The following is a 23,702-nucleotide window of genomic DNA, read 5'->3' as shown; positions in this document are numbered from 1 at the left end:
CATAAGACCAACCACAAAAGTACTGGAGCAATATCCTTTGGACTGATGAGACCAAGGTATGTTTGGTCATCACACTCAGCAGCATGTTTGGCAAAAACCAAACAACCAACAACAAGCATGATGGCGGAGGAGTGAGGATTTGGGCTTGCGTTGCAGCCCTGCAGACCTGAGAAAAGTCCAGACCTCAACCTGATTGAGATGCTGTGGTGGAATCATTAGAGAGCTGTGCATAAATGAATGTCTTGTGTGCCACTTGAGGCCATGAACAATTTTCTATGGCCTTATTTTTAATTGACTAGCTTGGATGCCCATGACCAGGTTTACCCAGTGTCATTCCTTTAAATACTTTTGATAGTAACCACTATATACCTGGAACACCCAACAAGACCTGTTAATTTTAAATGCTCTGACCCAGTTGTTAGCTATTACTATTTTGCACTTGGATCTTTACACTTGTCCCTGCTCCCAACAAATCAACTTGAATAACTGACATGCTCACATGCTCTTAATATATCCCACCTCTTGACAGATACCACTGTAACAAGTTAATTAGTGTTACACATGGCACTTCTTTGTGGATTTAATGTTATGGCTGATCAGTGCATATTCTTATGGTACACAGGCCTATGTTTACATGGCCACTAGGGGCCTTTAGTGAGAATATGAAATTGAGAAATTAACCAAGTTTCAACTAAACTGGCTAGAAGCCTCAGCCTTCATGTAGTCCTCCAGCACCCTGAACAAGACAAAGCAAATATTGATGAAGAAATAAATTAATGTAATTCACTTCCCAAATTTCCCTTCAGGAACTAATATCTAGTAAAGTCTAGCAGGTTTTAAGTGTGTTGAGTATTCTGGCTCAGGGAAGAAGTTGTTGTGGAGTGCAGTAATGGCATAGATGCTTCTGAAGCTTGAGCCATATGGCAGGAGTGGGAAGAGTCCATGAGAGGGGTGGGAGGGGTCATCCAAAATGCTTCTGGCTTTGTAGATACCGGACCTTTGGACCTTTAGTGGGTAGAGACCCTGCTGATCTTCTCAGCTGTTCTCACAATCCACAGGAGGGTCTTGAGGTCTTAAACATTGCAGTTCCCATAAGAAACAATGAACAGCTGGTAAGGTTGTTCCCTGTTGTCCTCCTGTAGAAGGTAGTGAATGTGGAAGTGGGAAGGTTTTGCTCTCCTTAAACTCCACAGGACATAAAGAAGCTGCTGATTTGTCTTGGCCTGTGTTGAGGATCCAGATGAGGTCCTTCATGATGTGTACACCATGGAGATGTTGACTCTTTTCACAGTTGCAAGTGATTACAGACAGTGTACAAATAGTTGAAATGTTTGATTTAATGACTAGGTGTCTGTTTGTGGCTCCACCAGCTTCTGCCAAGAATTTCAGTGGTGTGCGTTTCAAATGGAATAAATGTGGGACTGTGGGAGTTTTGTAACAGTGTAGACTGTTATAGTCTGTATTAAAGCATGGTCAATAAATATGTGGATTGGAATGTGTGGATGTCAACAAAATAATGAAATTCTCTTAAGTTAAAATGTAAAACACTATTTTTACTTAGGCCTTATAAACATAAACTTGTATCATTATCACATGAAGCAAACCTTACCATTTATCATATAAGCATCATTTTTCCATGATTATCCGGATGGCAGACAGGAAGACAGATATATAGATCTATCTATCTATCTATCTATCTATCTATCTATCTATCTATCTATCTATCTATCTATCTATCTATCTATCTATCTATCTATCTATCTATTATTTCATATACTATTTTACTATTTTTATACTACATGCCTTAATCATAATGTAAATTGTGTTTATGGGCATTTTTGTGCTCCTTAAGTGCCTTTATATAAAGACAGGATCTCACATACATGCATACTTGTGTTTATTTTCACTTTCCGCAAGCCAAACATGATTACAAGTCACAGAGTCAATATTTAGATATTGTGGTTTGATCCTTAGACAGACTATTCTCTTCTCTTTTGCTCTTGTCACTTTGGTGTGTGTGTGTGTATGTGTGTGTGTGTGTGTGTATGTGTGTGTGCTTTCTGTACCTGTCTTTGGAAATGTGTCCTTAACTAAAATTACTAGGTTTTAAGGTTTTACCTATTAAACTATATAGTAAAATGCGGGAAGCATGACACGCCATAACACCACTCCACCACACCAGTCTCCAGTTCAGTACTGAGCTCAGGTTACTGTTTGTGTGGAGTTTCTTTGCAAAATATACCAAATGTGCATATGGGTTTTATCTGGGTTATTTATGTTTCATTACAGATCCCCAAAACATGCCAATAAGTGAATTGGCTAATATAAATTGCCCCAAGTTGTGAATAGCTATGAGAATGTTTGTGTTCATAGTGCCCTATGATGGACTGGTGTCCCATCCAGGGTTCTGACCAGGATACAGTGGTTACTGAATATGAGTTAGTGTCAGAGATAGAACACTGTCTGTGTCAATCCACGCTCATGATATCCAGTGTATCTCTCCTCTACTATATCCACTTCTCCATAGGGAAGAAAATACATAATTCATACAGCCCAGGCCTCCACACCATGATTGAATCAGGGGTAACATAAAGCCTAGTGGGAACTTCTCTGCTCAGATTGTTCTCTAAAACTGTTCTTTGGTTGCCATCGTACACAAATCAGCAAACTGTAATAAATGTATGCGTATTAATTTACATGGAGGATGTGGGTTGTTGTTCATTGATGTTGCTTCTACTACTACTATTATTATTATTATTATTATTATTATTATTAGCATTAAAAGCGTAATATTCTTATAAGTTGTGTGATAGGAAATTATACGACCAACAAGTCTGCACAAGCCCAATTCAGCTCTGTTGGACCAAAAAAGCTAAATGAATTTAATATCTAAAATTAATAGTCTTACAAATGATAAACGAGCTGCTCTGTGTCCGTTCACAGTGGAGAGAATACTATGGAGAAGTTTGTTTCCTTGTTATGATTGAAGTTATGTTTGACTAATAAAGTGGGATTTAATAGTCATATTCCCAAACATGTTACCTCTACAACTGTAGTTGGACAGTTTGGTACTGTTTTCACCACTACACCTAGGATATGAGTGGCTGTGGTTCTGAAGGTTGGTTATGTGGGATTAGTGCATCACAATCAAAACCACTAAACATATAAACAGTAGTAGTAGGTCTTATGGAAGCCAGGTTTTGACACATTTATTTATTTACCTACAGCAAGCAGTGCTGGACCAAGGCCAGGTAGATACTGAAGAATCTCAGCCATCCAAACAATGGACTCTTTATGATGCAGTCAGAGTGAGTCAGAGCAATTAGAACAATTTATGTTGTTGTAAACATTAATCGTTTAGCATACCTGAAGTTGATCTATTCTAACCACAAAAGGATGATCTACATGCAGAGCCTTTATCACATTTAACATCATTTGTCAGCAACACAATGTGTAAAGTCATGCAGATATGAGTCACCTTTGGGTAATGTTCACATCAACCATCAGAACAGAAGAAAAAATGTGATGACAGTGATTTTGACTGTAGCATGATTGTTGGTTTGAGTATGATCTGGTTTATCTGACTAACTGCTGGGATTTTCAGGCTCAACAGTTTCTAGATCAGACAGGAATATCAGACAGGTTTGAGCTGACAGAAAGCCTACAGTAACTCAGACATCCACGCTGTACAATTGTGATATGCAGTAAAGCATCTCAGAATGCTCAGCACGTAGAAGCTTGAGACTGTTGGGCTACAACAGCAGAAGACCATAGCGGGTTCCATTCTGTCAGCCAAGAACAAAAAGCTGAAACTGCAATGGGCACAGGCTCAACAAAACTGGATAGTTGAAGACCAAAAATATACTTATAGACCATAAAAACATAGCCTGATCTGATGAGTCTTAATTTCTGCTGAGCCACACAGATGGTAGGGTCAGAATTTGGTGCCAACAGCAGAAATCCATGAACCCAACCTGTCACAGGCCAGGCTGGTGGAGGTGGTGTAATGGAGACAGTTTTCTTGACAAACTTTGAGCCTGTTAATACAAATCAATCATTGCTCAATGCAGCCAGTAATTTGAGTATTGTTACTGTGTACAGTATGTGCATCCCTACATTACCACAATTTACCATCTTCTAATGGATACTTCCAGCATAATAACGCACCAGGTCACAAAACAAAACTAATCTCAAGCTTGTTTCATGAACAAGACAATGAGTTCACTGTTCCACAGTGGCCTTCCCATTCAATCCAAAAGAACATCTTTGGTATGTGGTTAAATGGGAGATTTGCCGCATGAATATATACCTGAAAAATCTGCAGAAAATTGTATGATCAGTTGAACATGGACCAATCTCCATTTCTGCAACATCTTGTGGAATCCATGCCTTTAAGAACTGAGAAAAGAAGGGGTGTTAATATTCCTAATGTGGAGTTAGTGTTCCTAATAAAGTGTCCTGTGAGTGTATTAGTGCCTGGTTTCCATCGGATGAAATGATTCTTAAAGGATCCTTAGGTGACACTACAATAATACAAATCACTGAAATCTTCTTAATGGTGGATCAGTGTCTATATGAATGGTTCAAACAGAGGTTACAGTCTCCTTAGTGACGCCTTGAACATCCTGGCTACAAAACCAAACATAGTCAAGTGTGTGTACAGTGAGGAGGTCTTTCATGGATGTCTGCCTAGACCACCATGAACGCTCTCCTCCTGTCCTCTCATATCAAACATACAACAGTGTGTAGATAGAAGATTGCAGTAGGACAAAATGAGAAAGTGGTCCTCTTAGATCTGGTTTATTTTCCCCATAAAGTGCTTCTCTTTAGAGCATTCTAGTTAAGAATAGTTTCTTTGGAAACCTTCAACAATGGTGGTCTTTAAAACAATTCAGTTCCAGTTCCATTTTAATATACATGTGTTTAACAATAAACATTCTCATAAAGAAATTTTGCAGAAATCCATATGTAATTTATGCAGATGTGACAAGGAAGTCCTCCTTTTAAAGACATTAGGAAGAAACCTTGAGAGGAACTAAAAGGTCTCAGAAGGGATAGTTTATGGTCTTTATGATTACAGCTACTGTTTAAGTACAAGTGGACAAGTCTACATTATCCAAGTGAGATTATCCACAGAAGCCAGGGTGAGTCTTCTTTTAAACTGTTTTTAGGAAGTGTTTATGGTATCCATCTAAAACACCAGAAAAACGAGGTGCCTACATATACCTGCTTATGTTGTTAATTGTCTCAATTCTACTATTAGTTTGGGCAAAGGGCTCATATTTCTTCTTCTTTTAGCCTCCACTTTCTGGGCATGAGATTTTAGCAATCAGTGCAGGTGAAGTAATAAAATATTAAACACTGACTGTATAAATATAACAGAAACTGTGATGAACTGACTGTGAGCCACCATTCAGACCACCCAGGACTATCAAGACAGCCCAGTGAGCCCATCATCAAATGAACGGCTTTCAAAGAATCAGGACTATGAATAGACACACTGTGGAATTTTCTCACAATTGTGGCATACCAGAAACTAAAGTAAAAATCTCTGCAGTTTATCATTTAAAAAAAAAAACATATATTGTACGCCTAAAGTTAAATACAGTTTAACTGTTGCACTGCTTCAAGTGGGAGGCAGAAAGTCCAAAAGCCAGGGCCAAGCTTTATACATTTAGCAGACATTTTTATCAGCTCATATTCTCCCAAAGTAAGCAGAAATCCTCTGTTACTTCAACTTTCCATTTGCTGTGTCTGACTATCTGTCTTGCTGCCAGTTTGTTCCTTTCATTCGTTCCTTTTATCTGCTTTCTCCATCGTTTCTGCCTCTTCATGTGGATGACGTTTGCATTATATTGAAGTTTTGAAAGAAATTATATACTGTAATTCAGGTGGAAATGACTCACAGCAGACATTTACAGGGCCTGCAGTACCCCAGAGACCATTGTGTTTGCTGTGGGAAAATATTTTATAGAAGCTTCCACAATCTGCAGACAACTTTATCGCATGTTTCAAACTGTGTCTGTTTATGAGCTATTTGTACTCAGGTCTATACTGTATTTTGTATAAATAGTTATGACTCATAAACTCATTTTTTAGACTGACCGTTAATCATAAATATTCATAAAGCTGACACCAGGTTGATTACAATATACCTTAGTTGACTTAACATTAAATTTAGTTATTGTCCCAAATGCCTTTGTCATTTTTACAAACATGGCCACAACACAGAGTTAATGTACACAAGTTCACCTGATTACTAAAAACACACCTGAACCTTGTCACTATCATATACTATCTAAGCAAACTCACAGCAGAAAGACTTTCACTGTTCCTCTTCTAGTTTACCAAGCTTTTGTCTCATGCTCTGTTTTCTCTGTTTTCATTTTTTTGCATATCTGCAAGAATATCTTGGTGTAATCACACAAGCCTCCAAATTTAACAGGTTGTGTAGAATCTTTATACAATTTTTGGTAATATATAGACTTTTATGTAGTTGTTTGCCTTTGTGGGCAAGACTGGTGTTTGGTAAATAGATTCAGATATTATGTTTGCTGAGTTTTGTGAATGCTTTCTGAATATGATAATTAAAAATATAATTAAATATTAAAAATTCATAGAATGGACATGACATATTGAGTATATTGTGTTGAACTAGGTTGGGGGGGAATGCAGTCTCAGTTATCTGTTACTGCAAACATTTAACTCATTAATTTCCTGTTTATCAGATAATCACTTGCCTCCAAATCAAGTGATTAATAGCTGCATTTAAGATGCATTTTATTTTCCTTTCCTTATGAACTTATAAACACTGCCACCACAGTCCGAAGTACACACATTGATGACCCACACCAGAACTCAGATATGGAAATGAATATCTGCTCTGTTTGAGCAGAAGTGATGCTTAATGTATATTAGAATATCAGAGAAGTACTCCAGGTTTTGCGCTGGTGTGAGAGCTTTTTCTTCTTCTGGCTCTAGCTTTACTCTCCAGCGTGATGTTCACTGTAATCTACACTTCTAAAGTGTTCATTCTGAAGAACTTGAACTTGAATAATAATACTAGAATTTATTGTTTGTCCCTTCTTTTTGGAAAATAATTTTTTAAACAGCTTCTTTCCAGTTTGAGTGTTATTTATTTGGTTTGGATTTGTGAAAAATGTCTTTTTCTGTGTTATTTTTGTTTCTACCTTATATGCTTTTCTTATTGTTTTGTGAAGAAATATGAATGAAGCAGCATGTATTAACCCACTTAACACAAAGTGAGTGAAAAGCATGCTCTTCAACTAACATCCGATAAAATTGGCCTCCAAAATAATATTAGGAGAACCTCACGGTGTACATAGGGCATTGGAATTTCACATTTTCTTCTGGTCAGTTTTCCATTAGATACAGTAAACTGTAGCATCAATAATGGTCTATGTTAGACCATATTAGTAATTGACTACATTTTATGTCTCTTTACTTGAACATTATACTTTTTGTTTACATGAGCATCTGTATGTTTAATTTGGGTTTAAATTTAGGTCATTGTTACAGATATTGTTACAGATATTGAACCAGTACCCAAAACATGTAGATCTACAAAATATTTTTTGAAGATACTTTGTTTTTATTTGTATGTAACTTTTACTCTCTTACTCTTGGTCCAATATAAGAAAACAAAAAAAGAAAAAAAATCAACCTTATGTGGACAACAACAACCTCCTTATTAATATACATAATGTTCTACACATGCTGTATCGGCATCACACAACTGACTACACATAAATGCACAATATAATCACACTTCATATTTAATATCTTTCCTCATACTTAATATCTTTCTCTTTCTCTCTCTGTCTTTCTCTGTTGACCTATACACCCCACTCCTGAGTTCCCATTGTTTGCCAGTTCCAATGTGACCACTGCCCTACCCCTGGTCGGAGTCTTGTCGCTTGTTGGTGCCCAATGATGTTGTGGATGGATCTGTGTGGACCAGGAGACAGCCATGGACAGAGCCACTTGGGGACTTTCACACCGTCACAGATCTGCCATTTCATCTGTCAGCTTGTGACAGCAAAGAATTAGTGTCTATAATGACCTTAGAAACTACACTGACCTAATAGTTCCTCATGGGCCATTGATTGGTTGTAGAAAGGACATTAATCAGTTACAGTTACGTTATTTACTGTTTAGTGTCACCCAAACGAGGATGGGTTCCCTTCTGAGCCTGGTTCCTCTCAAGATTTCTTCCTCATACCATCTAAGGGAGTTTTTCCTTGCCACAGTCGCCTCAGTCACCTCAGGCTTGCTCACTTGGGATAACATCTAGGACTATTTGTCTGTTTATATGTTTGTTGTTTTCTTATGTTGTTTCTTATGTAAAGCTGCTTTGAGACAATGCTCTTTGTTAAAAGCGCTATACAAATAAAATTGAATTGAATTGAATTGAATTGAATTGAATTGAATTGAATTGAATTGAATTTCTTCTCACATTCCACATGCCACAAGGGTGGAAGGATTAAGCTGATGTGCCTCATTATATATAATTCATTGTCTGTACCGCTTATTCGATCTATCATCGGGTCATCGGGATCGTATATTTAGAGTGTATATTTAAAGGAAATGACAACACATCAAAATAACCCAAGCTTTGGCTAAATAACATTTACACATAACATATAACATAACCCTGATTTGCATACGTTTTGGCTCCATGCTCTCCACCAGTTTTTCACATTGCTGTTGGGTAACTTTATACCACTCTTGCAAAAAAGCAAACAGCTCAGCTTTGCTGTGACCATCCATCTTCCTCTTGATGACATTGCAGAGGTTTTCAATAGGGTTCAAATCTGGAGATTGGGCAGTGGTCTCTTATTTTTTTCCAGAGCTGTATATATATATATATATATATATATATATATGATGCTCTGATTTGAACTGGTATCAAGTTCAGTGTGTACTCTTCCATAACATCTAATGTACATCTAATGTATTCTTTTCCACTGAAGTCAATAAGTGGTTATGGGCAATGAATGTTTCCTGTTTGTCAGTTACAATTTTAGTTCAAAGCAAAATGTTGAGTATTTCATTTTACAAACTGATCTAGAAACAACAGTCACACTCTTTCAAGCTGCTAGATCATGGCCTCAGCACACGCTTTTTCAGAACACTAAAATATGCAGAAAGTACAAACCACCATTCAAAGCCCATCTAAAAAGCCACAGTATAAGCAAGGAAGTGTTGTGTGTTTGGTGTTTACAATAATTTCATGAGCAATGGAGCTGTATGTTGTAAACATTTTGGATTGCGATTGCTCTCTGGTTTGTTTTGGGCTGCTGTGGTTTTGCTCCAGAGGCCCCTGGTTATTGTGTTGTTTTAGGTGAGTATTGCCTTTTCTTCTTATAACATTCTCTCTCTCCTTCACCACTTCAGTCGTTACTTTATTTCTTGAACTACGTTTTTGACCCAGTTCCTGACCACCTTTTCTGCATCTACTCAGACCTGCTTTCATGTGTATTTTGTGGAACATAAATGTCTTTCTTGGCTTGCCTGCATTTCTGGTTCCTGGTTTCTTTGTGGGATATAGAGGGATTTTCCTGTGGGAACAAAAGCGCCTCTGTCTAAGAGTCCACCACTGTCCTGTCTATCTACGTTAGGTGTGTGTTCGTATATCAGTATGTAAAAGGCAGAGGAAAAGCAAACTGGCCAACCACAAATTACAATATTCGTTTCAAACAAGTCACACTTTCATGTCCTAGACCTTCAGTGCATCAGTGAGTGTAAATGCTGAGTAATATTTAACCACACATAAGTAAATCCTGTCTTCAAATGTGGGCAGAAGGCAGATATTGGTGAAGTATTTGAAATATAAACCACCAAATCCTTAGCGCAGACACACATAATGGCCTAAGTGTCTACCCACTGGTAAAACAATATGAATGGCTCTGTGTGTGTGTGTGTGTCTGGTTAATAGGGCTAATAAAGGTAATTTGTTAATGTGTGTACATGCCTGGCTGCTTTCGCTGTGTTTATTAATTATCCAAAATGCATTTTAGTTAGCTAGCTAGGCATGTCCCTGCCATTGGCTCTGTGTGACACTGGATGACATGCACATGTCATGTGTCAAAAACTATGCATCGGTTACTATTAAATGTTTTGGAGAATTTTCTTTCTCCCTTGATTCACTAACTTTTTCGGAGTAAAGCCACAGAAAAGTGCCAAATCTGATACTGTGGTCGAGGAGCTAAAAAGATTTTAGGAGCTACTGCTTCCTCAACTGAAAACATGCCGCATGAGGTTAAATGATTAAAAAGACATCTGATCTCTAATTTACATTTTTTGCATTTCTTTTATTAGTAAGCCAACTACTTTAACTAGTCACAAGGGAAAGTCACAGACCAATTCAAAACATAATTCGAAATTAGTTGATGTGACTGCTACTTTTATCTCCTTCTAATATTCCTTTTTTCTCACTTACCGATCCGCCCATCCACACTTACTAGCCTTTCTAAGGTGCTAACCAAATATCACAGTGAGCACTGATGCTTGTGGGCAAACCAGGCTCTAAACAGGTAAGTGTCTCCTCACACTGTCTCTCACAGCTACTCTAAGCAATGCAACTGCTCAAAGCTCATGGGTGCTACATTCAAACAGGAGGAATTCCAAACATTTGCTCTGTTGGGTGCAACATATGGTTCTTATATCCAGAGCTTAAAGTGGCCCCTTTCGGTGCAGACACAAAAACTCTTTTAGAAACATTTGCTTAAGATATGAAACAAAAGCAGACGGTTAAACAAACAGTGCAATAAAAGAAAGAAATGAATGATAAACGGTTAGCAGCTGTTTCTATTAATGTAGAGAGAAAGAGATGATCCAATTGAGATGAGCCAATGAGTTTTGGCAACTTTTTCACATCCATGCCTTTTAGGAGCCTTTTGGATGAGGGAGGGTCTCGTGAATCTGTTTTTGGCAGCGAGGATCCAGTGTGTGTAATCGGTTGTGACAGCAATGGAGACGCTAAGGCTGTTGGCCCACCGGCGAGAGACTAGACGACTCATGCATCTTTTTTACAGCAAAGTTGGCATCCCACTCTAGAATTGTTATTATATATTGTTTCCTGAAGCCACCACATTCAAGCTAGTCATTACAAAAGCAGGAGGAAATGGGAAATTGAGATTTTAAAATGCATTAATGGTCAATTTCTACTTAATAGAAATACATATAATTAAATATGCAACATTTTTAATGCTGATTCTTATGCATTTGTATTTCTTCTTCTAATGATTTTACCACATCATTAGGCACATATGTTAACATTACAGAGGTGTCCAAGTCATCCCTAAAAGAATTAATGTGTTCTTTCTTCCAGTGCACCAAACTAGGCATTTGGAGGCCTTTTGAAATTAGCTAATGAGTCGGTGTGGTGAATAAGGTTACATGATCAAAGGCATTCTTTGTCTGTGGATTAATGGAATATATAGGATTATTGGTGGCATGTTTTTCTTCTGTTTTATAGCTGTTAATAGACATGTACACATAATCAAACCTGCTCTATAACAGCTAATTCAAATAAATAAGATTAAATCATCGATTTCAAGTTTTCTGCTAGTATATAGTCTTTGGAGGCCATGCATTGAAAATTTGGCTTATTCTTTGCTTGATAAATAAGAAAACATTGCCAGTTTGGGAGCGCCTAGCTGCTCCGTCTGCATGCACTGCAGTCTTGGCTATGAAGGTGTAGCCAACTTATCGTTTTTCTGCTACATATATGTTGGCCTGTCATGTCAACTTGTCTTGTAACTGGGCCCAGGCCAATTTATTCAACATGGCCAATATTATAAGACTAAAGAATTAAGTGTACTATCAGATAGGATAATTTGTAACAATTATATTGCATAGCATATTTGTTTTGGCATTGACTTTAAAACTGAACCCTGTGTGAAAATTAAGATGGAGAGTTGTTGTCTGCTTGAGAGTTCTGGTTGTATTATAAGTGGGATATTTTGCCCCATTGCAGCTCTGTCCAGCTGCCAGAATGACACCATTTTCAAGCACATTTCCCAAAATTCTTTATCCCACACTGCTAAAAGTATTTTCCAATGACTTTGGAAATTGCAGGCTCAAATCAATCCACAGCAAATACTGCTAAAGAGAGGAAAAATCACATAGCAAGATCAGGTGAATTTTAAAGCAATTCTCTTTTCAAGAAAGCAGCATCTATGAAAAACATAAAAGTAATTCCTGAATAATAATCGACCTATCATTCATTTAATGCAAGATGATGTAGTTTCTACCACAGCTCATGGTGTAATTTCTGCCATAGTTCATAGTTTAAAAACTATCCTCTATAGATCCTCAAAAAATGTCAATGTCAAGAAATGTCAATTTCAATTGGACATTGAATGTTTAATCTTCTGAAACAGCAGCCCTTGCAGAAGTGCACCGAATGCAAGATTTATACTACACATAAAGGTTTATATTGATGCAGTCATAATAATATATTAACATTTCTATAGTAATAACTCATTTTCTGGAACTTGTATTGCTCAGATCGTTTTTGTCTTATTAAGTACATGGAGAAAAGGAGGCTTGTGCAAGGCTTATTGTTTAGAGTTGCTATAAGAGGACAAAATCCCAGGATTTCCCACTATCTTCTTTTAATAAGGGTTATGTTTTATTTCTTACTTATTCCTCATCCACATGTGAAAGTAGTAAAAATTGCAGGATGAGAAAAAGCAAATAGTGCACAATATAACCAGGGACATTAAATAAGAAATGCTTGTCCTCAAGTAAAGACTCCTTTGGGGTTGTCATGCAATTTTTTTTTTGGATGAAAAGACTTCTATATAAAGGGCCACTTCCTGCAACTTCCTGGACTGACTCTATGGCCAAGCAAGACAGCACTGTGTAATACTGGCTTCACTTTCTGATCCTTTCTTGGGTGGAGACTTCTTGCATTCCTAAGGTTCTGACGTCTTATGTGATATTTAAGAATATAACTCTCTGCTTTACCTTGAATCAAAATAGCTCTTTTTAAAAAAAGAAAAATAAATAAATTTCAGACCTCAACTCTTGATGTTGGAAATGCTCCATGCTTTCTAATGCTGAGGATTGTCAGGTGTGATTATGCCAGGAACAGATTTGTGAAGGAACTGTCCCCTTTAACCTCCCCAAACAAGTCCTCTAATATCTGTAGTTATGATGGAAGAAAGTGAAGATGGAAAGGTGGCTTACCTTCTGTTCTGGTGTTAGAGCTACATTGGACATAATTAAAATCTATACACCCTTGTTAAAGTCATACAGTTTTGTGACATAATGAAATGGAACCAAGACAAATCATGTCAGAAATCTCACAATTTGAAATTACAGTATAAAAAATTACATGAAAAACATGAAAAATCAGAAACCTGTTAGGGAAAAATTTAATTTTTTTTTTACAACAACCTGGATGCAGATGTGAGAACCCTATAACTGGGAATGTGGCTGTGTTCAGTATTAGCCAGTCATATTCAATTCATGATCAAAAGTCATTCTAATACAGCTTATACAGTAATCATACATACTGTATTAGTGAAAGGGTGTGCACACTTATGCAACTAGATTATTGTAAGTTTTTAGATTTTCTTTAATTTCACATTGAGTATGCAAAAAGTCATGGCATGATTTATCCTAGTTTCACTTTTTCACATCATAAAAACCTGCCACTAAACAGTGGTGTGTAAACCTTTTAAATCTATCGTACATCACTCAGCCACAACATTAAAACAACCTGCCTACTATGGTGCTGCCAAAACAGCTCTGACCTTTCACGGTATTTTTGATCAGTTTGAGATAGAGGGAAATACAAGAGCCAAAACGATGCCTTGAACGCTGAACTTGTTCCTCAAACCATTCCTGAAGAATGTGTAGCAGGGTGCATTATCCTGCTAAAAGAGACCACTACCATTAGGGTATACAAGTTGACATGAAGGGTTGTACATGATCTGTAACAATGTTTGGGTAGGTGGTAAGTGTCAAAGTGTCATCACACTGGCTCTGCCAACTTCTTCACATAGTGCATCCTGGTACCACACATGTTGTTTCATCAAAATGTGATTCATCAGACCATTCACCTTCATTTATTGCTTCCTGGTCCACTTCTGATGATCACATGCCCACTGTAGGCACATATTGTGATAACCAGGGGTCAGCATGGACACTCTTTATAGACTGCCGCTATACAGCCCCATACAAAGCAAACTGTGATGCACTGTGTGTTCTGTCACCTTTCTATCATAGTAAGCATTAACATTTTCAGTAATTTGTGCTACAAATTACAAATTTGTGCTACAAATTACAAATTTCACTGGTTCGTAAGTTGTCCTTTCCTTGACAACTTTTAGTAAGTACTAAGAAAAAAGTCTACATATATAGGGGGAATTAAAAATTCCTGCAAAATGTCTACTTTATATGTAAAATTATATATAAATCATTCTAATGACTGTATCAAGAAGCTAGTGCAAAGTTGCAATGGATGTAAACAGGAACCATGGTAAGCACATCACACTTGACACACTTGCCAGACTTGGAGCCAAAGTTGGAAGAGGCGATTCTGTGTGTGTTTGTATGTGTGTGTGTGTGTGTGGTCCATGAGTATGACATACTCATTTTTGCCTGTGTAAATAATGACTTTTGGTGTGTGGGGAAATCTGTGTGTGGATGAGGTTGTTTCAGGGTGAGAAGAGAAGGGAAGAGGGTTACCATGTGTTGCAACAGCTGCCTGTTCGCTCTATAGGGAATCAAACCAACCATAGAGGTTCAAAGGAGCTCCTTGTGCTGCCCAGCCTTTGGCTAGATACCAAATGTGATGGAGAAAGAATGTCTGCAAAATCAACACCTTACTGGGCCACAAACACAAGACCCTCTGTGTTGAAGTCACATTTTAGTATACAAGGCATATTACTGGTACTTGGTATCTAAATGCATCATTTAACATCTGCGTACAACTGAACTTAACAACTGAAAAAATGAACTTTCTAACTGACAAGAGGTAAGTAACAGTGAATTATATATAGTGTACTTGATTAATACCATGGTAATACTATGGTTTATTTGGTAAATGAATGTTGCTGTTATCATCACAAGGTAGCATATATTAGAGACACATCATAGAAACAATGGATTCTGGGAAATCTTTGGATCAGTATTAGAATGCATTCTCTCTCTTTCTCTCTGTCTGTCTCTCTCTCTGTCTCTCTCTCTCTCTCCTTTGCAGGACATGCAAATTTACTGAGGCTAAAGGAACTTTAGAGGAGAGATCAGTCCCATCCCCCTACCAAACCCCAAACCCCTTTGTCACGTTCTTGATCCCGCCCCCAAATGACTCCGAAATCACAACAACGCAGCAGACCAATAGGAATCCGAAACTGCATCCAAACCCGCATACTAACTTACTAAATAGTGAGTGAGAACTGAAGGTGGCGTGCTATTTTGACATACTACGCAGTATGGTAGTGTATGGTTTGGGACGCAGTCCAACATTCTCTTCTCAGTCTAAGATATGAGGGAATTGAGAGTGCTGCAGGGGAAGAACCGAGGCGACAGAAAGTAAGTTCTGTAAGTTTAGTGCATGGGAATGTTGCCTCTGAGTGGGAAAATGTAGACAAAGTGCTCTTTGGACCAACAGGAAACTTTCATTTAAAGTGGAGTTTCTCAGCTGACTCGTAATCACCTCGAATCGTATACGATGGAATGTAAAAGTTTACAGCATGGACATTTTGACAGAAAGCCTGCCATGTCCGTGGATGTGGATGCTAAAAGGACAAATGAGACCGAGTAGCCCCTGGTTTACTCGGGCAATGAATTTCGGCTGAAAACCAAGTGGACTTACTTATGCTGTACCGACATGGATGTGTGCTGGCTGTTGAACACTAAAAGGAAAACTGTGCCTGATAACCAAATGTTTGGTGAAACTAAAAGGGGGATCAGGAATAGTGATGAGGAATCGCTGAGGAATCTGGGTATTTTTTGAGGTGATCACTGCGGACTCACGACTGAATCGAAGATTGGAGCCAAAAAAAATGTGTCATGTTTTTTGTTGTTGTTTTTAATCACACAAGTTTTATTTGATTGTTGAACACCGATTGCCGAGATACATAAAGCAGTAAAGCATTGTATATAGCTAGAAATCAACTGGCTGTGCCTGTAGCCAGACTGCTATTACTTAAAAATACAGATATTATCAGACCTAAAATAAAAGACTGTTAAACTGACTAATACAGGCATTTGAATGTATGTTGGGTCGAAACTGTAGACAGAATTTCGGAATGTGCTGCAAACATCGATTCATGTAAAGTGGTTTATCCTAAAAAGTCGGATCAGTAACGTGAGTCAGAATGCCCATGCATACATGTGGACAAATATCCATCTTCCCGGTATGGATTTGGACCGCTGGTTTAACGCTGGTGTTTTTTGACGTCTTGACCGTTGCGTCCCCTGCTCACGGTCACCGTCTGATCTGCTGGCAGGCCATTATGAAATGCCAATCAGAACCAGAGTGCCATTACGCGTACACGCAGTACACGCGCGCCTGCGGACCTGTGATTAACGGACACAAGAAGAAGTGCCCAAGCCACTGCATCTCATCCATCGTCCAGCTCAATCTGACCCACAACGGCCCAGGCCTTGAGCACTGCGAGTGCGCCACAGACACGATGTGCGTTAACGCTAAACGCGCCATTGAGCCATGCATGCCGAGGATCAGCCGCACGGGCTGCACAGAAGCGCGTCGCACGTGCGAGAGTGACGCGGACTGCAGCGCTGCTATGCGTGACTACATGTTCCACTGCCGCGGGCTGTTCGGCGGTGAACGCTGCTCGGATGAATGTCGGCGAGTTATCGAGCGCATGCGCTCCGTGCCCAAGGCACGCCTATTGGACACGTGCGAGTGCGACGGCGCCGAGCGGACCATCTGCGAGCACGTCAAGATCAGCATGATCAGCTTGTGCTCCGACGCGCCTGGGCACCGGGACACGGGGAGCGGGTTTTCGGACGATGAGGACGAGCTTGAAAGTGACTATGACAGGGACGATTATGAGGAAGAGGACAGCGCGGGTGTAGTGTCCAGGGCGCACACAGGTTTGATAATGTCCTCCACCATTTTAGTTTTTACACTTCTTCACTGAATGTCAAACTACAAGGACACAGAGTGGGACAGATTTGCAGTATTTATTGCAGGGATGCACCAATCTCACTCGTCCATTCCTGTTATAATATCAAACCTCGGAATATTATCTCATCCAATACCTGATTCTGACTTCTGGACGTTACTTGAAGCAACACTCCACAAGTTTCTACTACAGACTTGAGCAAAATGTTCCATGAATGATGTGTTCTGTATTCTGTATGTTGGACAGCATCACACACATTTACTGAAGAAAAAGACAGTGATTTTTAAATATATATCTGACACGATAGCAGTCCAGCACTTGAGGTTAGTATCAGCCTAGATACTAATACTCATATTCATATCCATGTATCTATGACCTTGGATCAGTTTTTGGAACTGGATGCATGACCTTTCTTAAGTGCACATCTTTATTTGAACTGTAAATTACTTGTACTCTGGGGCTGCACAGTATATTATTTGTGGATCGTGATTGCAGTATTGTCTGCTGTGATTATCCCAAACCGTGGGAAATACACCAGGAAAAAGTGGTTAAATTCATAAAGTATCTGTTTAACAATCATTCTTAGTTTATGTTTAACACCTACATCAGTTGTTAATTGATCGTTCATTGATTAAGAATGCCATTATGCAATTTCTACAGTTTTTCAGACATTTCACATCCAGTTCATTCTGCTATCTTTTATATTAAAAATGTCTATAAAACTCCATGTACATATGCATCCGTAATAACAGTGAACAGGTATATATAAGTAACTTGCAAATTAATCTGCTTATTAGACTTTCATGGTCACATGGCTAAGTATGCACAGAATACAAAAACTTTCCTAGCGATTATTAGTAATACAATGCTGTACAATGATGGTACTCGTTTTTGTCTGGGGTTTTAAGTAATCACAGCATTCATGTGATTTGACAAACATCATAGGCAGATAAATTATTACTTAGTAGTTAAAAGTGCAGCCCAGTTTACAGCATTCTCAAAAACAAGTGATAGACAAATAAAATTTTAATAATCACGAAACACCTGAATTTCACTGAGCACTGTGCCTTTTTATCGGTGAGGGCTGTGCATTACCAAATTATTCTCAAATACTGATAAAAGTAATTCCATGTAAGATGACATGGAAATGGGAGTATTTTTGTATACCAGAGAGATCTATACACAGGAATAACTTGTGTGCATTTTTATGATGTGCTAATATCACAATATACAGATATTTTTGAAGAATTAAATTTGAAAATGAGTTTTGTGTTTCACATATTGGTGTAAAGTGTTTTGATTGCTAAAATGAACGAGAACTGTACTCGAGAACTGTAAATGAACAAAAATGTCTTTGATCACTGTGCAAAAAGAAAAGCTACACAGCTATGTACATAAGTAACTTAATCACAGACAGTTCGATGTAACTAAAGTCAGGTGAGCTACAGTATGTAAGTGTCACTGATAAACAACTCAGGATTCCTTGGCACTGATGATTTCATGAGTGAAAAAGTGAGCACACCACTGGACTGATATAATATATATAATAAGCCATTAAAAAGGTGAATGTGAACATGAATGTCTATAGGAGTAAACATTGTGTTCTAAGTATGTTTATGTAGTAAGTGAGTAACCCACCAATTATATTTTGAGTATACTCTCTTCTTGGTTTCTGCGAGAATCAAAAGTGCATGCCTTAGCTTAGCAGATAGCAGAGTAGCACACGCTTAGGTTGAAAAATCAAGCATGCTGGGATTGCAAGCATCCATATGGTTGAGGTGGGCTCTGAGTGTCTGAGCTAGACTGAGCTTGAACTAGTTTCTTGTTTGCAATGATGTTTTATTAAAAGTGTGGAATTTGTAGTTTAAAAGTCTAAATGTGAGCATCTTCATTTGGAACCAGGACCAACCCTTCTACACCAAGCATTTAGCAAGAAACAGCAAGCTCCTTTCCCAGCAATCAAACATTCACATTCATTTAGATAAAAAAAATTGAGTTCAACTTTCTTAGTCTAACAAATCCAAGACTGGCTGCCATGTCTATGAACGTCTGTGGTACAGAGAGGTTCTCATTGTAATTTAATCAAACACTGCAGCCTGTGAATGAGTGTGTGTGTGTTGGGGTTGGGGGGGTTTGGGTTTACACTTGACCTGTAAACACAAATGATTACAGAAGCAGTAAGTGTTATTTCCTGTTCCACATTAAGGGATGTGGAGGGGGGTGACTATGAAAGGGATCAGAGGCAAGAGACATGAGCCAAGCAGTGCCTCGGCTCGTTTATTTGTCCTCAGTCGAGTGTTTATTTAAAGGCTTCGCTCACACTGGAGGGGAGAACACGCTCTGTTCAGATGAATGAGGCCCTAAGTGGCCATCACAAATGCACTCTGCTGTGGCTACTGTGTGTGTGTGTTAGTTTGTGTTCATAAATGTGTTCAAAAATAGATAACATGTTTAGATATGATAGGAGGAATTATATATATTTTAAATAAATGTTTATATGTTTTATATAAATTTTACTTTCCATACATACATGTATGCCAGTATAGCAATAACATCAAATTTTCATGAACAACAAATTTGCTCATAATGAATTTTTCCTAAAAAATAAATATACTAAACATTCTTAGAGTAACTGGTTCCTTGGGGGTTTTTTGGATGGTTAGTGATTCAACTATTTTTGAATGCTATGGGAACTTTGGAGAACCTTCAAAGGTTCTATCACAGGGAGAAACTGAACAGTTCAGCATGCTAGACTTAGACTAAGAACTAAGACTTCATGCAAATCATTAATGCTAAACATTAATCTCAGTAGCTTAGGATGTTGTGAGGTGGCTCAGTTTCTGTTGTGCTTCTCATGGCAGAAGAGCTGCAGAGATCTAAGATGGCAGCCATGATGTACCCCAACTGTGGAACTGTGGAGGACAAGAGTCCTCAGACGTAATAAATGGAGAGGTCGAGTGGCACTTGTGTTATGCTAATGACAAACACACAATGGAAGCAGCATACAATGACCAGGCACTTCATTCATACTGATGCCTCCTTCACAAAGACAGCAGGGAAAGCTGCTGAAAGAGCTGGCCATGGAGCATTGTAATCATTTAACTTATTCAATCTAGCACAGTTTCTTTTAAAGAACTTTGGGGGACTTTGCTGTTTTTTATTTTAACTCAACCTATGAAAATGTGGACTACATTTTTTTTTCTAACTCAGAAATATACTGTTCCTATTCTAAAAGGTGCATCATCTACTGTGAAGAAGTTTATATAATATATAATAATATTATAATATAATAAATCAGAATCAATTCATTTGATAGATAAACCTTAGCACCATCGATCAAAAACTCACAAAGCCAATACACACTGTTTATATATGTATATATATATATATATATATATATATATATATATATATATATATATATATATATATATATATATATATATATATATATATTGCTATTTTAACAGATAAACTAATGCAAATAAGACACATAAACAAATAAATACAAGTAAAAACAATGTTCTCTTCAGCTTTATACATTGATGTTCAGTTGTGTTGGCTTGTGTGGTTATAATATGATCGTTTTTCTTATTGTTTCAGTCTTAGTTTGGAGTTTTTCTACTCCCGAAAGCAGCAGGCGACACTATAATATAATTTAGGATTAAGAAACAACCTTCATCTCCTTTATGGGAATGAAAAAGGTGATCCCTATGTAGCTATATAACCAAATATTTGAACATATTTTAACACAAACATGGCTGACTTGTCATTATTTCTTAAATCAGAAGTAGTGTGAAACTGAAATCCAGCACTGTCTCTGTTGCTCAGGTCAACGCCCAACGTGGTATTTTTCACAAGCTCAGTATTTCAAGCCTGCACTGCCATGCTGAGTCCATCACTGCCAGCTTTAATTAAGAGCAAGTCATTTGAATTTAGGAATGCCAATGCTAATCCCATTTAAACCTCATTTTTAAGTAACTGAAGAGGGGGGAAGGAAGAGAGGAATGAAGACAAATTAGCTCTGAGAACATAAAAACAGCGTTTCAGAATTGTGTGTTAGTAGAAGTTTTGGATCGCACAGTGTTTATCTTCAACTGGGGATAACAGCAAGCCTTGAAAAGAATCCAGTTGTCTAATATTTACAGTGCCTGACATCAAACAACCAGTAAAAGCCTATAATCATTATTATTAATGTTGCTCACTGCCTTTGCCTTGGCACTCTTTCTTTTTCCAGGCATCATACCATCTTGCTGATCAAGTCATAAACAAAATACCACTGGAGTGGGCGCTGTGCCATGTGGTTTATCACCTCCTCATCGGCCATGTTACACAGCAAACCAGAGGATCAACAAATCAGCCCTTAAAATGGCCATACAAGTAAACAGCCTGAGGAAAAGAGAAAATCAAGCCTTAAAACAGCCTGAGACTAAATGTATTTCTTAACATTAGCAGAAAAATATTATAATTGATGAGAAGGTTCACACACTGTAGTGCCCTAATCACAATCAGATTGCACAAAAAAAGGCATAAACGCCAGTGAAGAAGGGAAGAGAGACAAAAAAACAGGGCATAACTTAATTTTCACGCTGTTGGGGCAGATGGGAAAGGTAATGTGGCGTGACAGCTCTTGGACACTTCAGTGCATGCCGTGACCTCTTGGGATCTGACTCAGCTCAGATGCCTATGTGACACCACCCCTCCCCCTCCTATGCTTTTTCAGAGTTTGAATAAAGGGGGTTGGCCTGTCTGGTTTAATGCTACTCAAGCACACACACACACACACACACACACACTCTCCATCCAGAAAATGCCAGAAAGGCATGTTCCCTCTGTGGTTCAGAATTTTATGAAATGTAATGTATTTTTGGATTTCCTTTCTTTTTATGGATTATAGATTTTTTTTTAACCTAAAATCAGCAGTATTTAAAATGTTAAATTTTCATTCTGACATATTGATTCCATGTTGATTCCATTATCAGTTAAAAGTGTGAGTGAGTTCATCCTTCCACGACATCATCACTTAAGGCGTGAAGAAGAGGTGTTTGTACGAAGTGTTTGAACGAAGTGGCTGTCAGTTCAGATCCATTACCATAAGCTGATGCTCCAAAGCTGAGGCCTATTGAAGCTCAAAGGATCTTCTCAGGAACTCAATGGGAAGCTTGAAGTGCTACTCTATTAACCTGACCTCCAGGGGCCCGTGAAGCCTAAAAACAAGCCATCCACTTCTCCATCTCACCACTGCATTCTCTGTATTCACTCATTCATCAGCACTGTGGATTCATGAATGAGGTTGATTTAACTGATAAACACTGAATTATTATTCATTCATTATCATTTAATTATATGAGTAAATTAATATTAATAAGATTATAAATATTTGCCTCAAAGTTTTCAGTGGGTGTTATGTAATGAAATACAATTCTGCAGCACAAAGATTTTCACCAAATTTGTATTTTGTGGTTATATGGTTAAATACATATACACCGTTCAGCCATAACAATATGAGCACTGACAGGTGACGTGAATAATACTGATTATCTCCTCATCATTAGGCAGCAAGTGAACATTTTTGAGATCTGGGGAATTTGGAGGCCAAGTCAACACCTCACACTCATTGTTATGCTCATCAAACCATTCCTGGACCATTTTTGCTTTGTGGCATGGCACATTATCCTGTTGAAAGAGGCCACAGCCATCAGGGAATACCGTTTTCATGAAAGGGTGTAGATGGTCTGCAACAATACTTAGGTAGGTGGTACATGTCAAAATAACATCCACATGGATGTCAGGACCCAAGGTTTCCCAGCAGAACATTGCCCAAAGCATGACACTTCCTCCGCTGGCTTGCCATTTTCTTATAGTGCATCCTGGTGCCATGTGTTCCCCAGGGAAGCGACACACACGCACCTGGCCATCCACATGATGTAAAAGAAAACGTGATTCATCAGACCAGGCCAGCTTCTCACATTGCTCTGTGGTCCAGTTCTGATGCTCATGTGCCCATTGTTGGTGCTTTCAGCAGTGCTCATGGGTCAGCATGGGCACCCTGACTGGTCTGCAGTTATGCAGCCCCATACTGTGATGCACTGTGTATTCTGACACCTTTCTATCAGAACCAGCATTAACGTCTTTTTGATCAACAGCAATTTGATCAACAGTAGCTCGTCTGTTGCTTTGAACCACACTGGCCAGCCTTCTCTCCCCACATGCATCAGTGAGCCTTGCCCATGACCCTGTCGCCAGTTCACCACTGTTCCTTCCATGGACCACTTTTGATAGATACTGACCACTGCAGACCGGGAACACCCCAAAGTTTTGGAGATGCTCTGATCCAGTTGCCTAGCCATCACAATTTGGCCCTTGTCAAACTCGCTCAAATCCTTAAGCTTGCCCATTTTTCTTGCTTCTAACACATCAACTTTGAGAACAAAATGTTCACTTGCTGCCTAATATATCCTAACAGGTGCCATGATGAGGAGATAATCAGTCTTATTCACCTCACCTCTCAGTGGTCATAATGTTATGCCTGATCAGTGTCCATATAATAATGGTTTATTTTTTATCCAC

General features: G+C 38.4%; 1 protein-coding gene across 1 annotated transcript; it reads left to right on the top strand.

Annotated features, from left to right (window-relative positions):
* Positions 1-15,392: 15,392 nt before the first annotated feature.
* gas1b (growth arrest-specific 1b) lies at positions 15,393-19,239 on the top strand. The gene has a single exon (XM_058382469.1). The coding sequence runs from the start codon at positions 16,359-16,361 to the stop codon at positions 17,145-17,147; it is 789 nt and encodes a 262-aa protein (XP_058238452.1). The 5' UTR covers positions 15,393-16,358; the 3' UTR covers positions 17,148-19,239.
* Positions 19,240-23,702: the final 4,463 nt, after the last annotated feature.

The sequence above is a fragment of the Hemibagrus wyckioides genome, linkage group LG28 (assembly GCF_019097595.1).
Source record: "Hemibagrus wyckioides isolate EC202008001 linkage group LG28, SWU_Hwy_1.0, whole genome shotgun sequence".
Classification (NCBI taxonomy): Eukaryota; Metazoa; Chordata; class Actinopteri; order Siluriformes; family Bagridae; genus Hemibagrus; species Hemibagrus wyckioides.
Note: the sequence above shows the minus strand (reverse complement) of the source record. Positions and strands in the feature narration are given on the sequence as shown.

Bases quoted from the DNA above. Each gene is read 5' to 3' on its own strand.
- gas1b (XM_058382469.1), top strand. From the start codon at position 16,359: ATGCCCATGCATACATGTGGACAAATATCCATCTTCCCGGTATGGATT.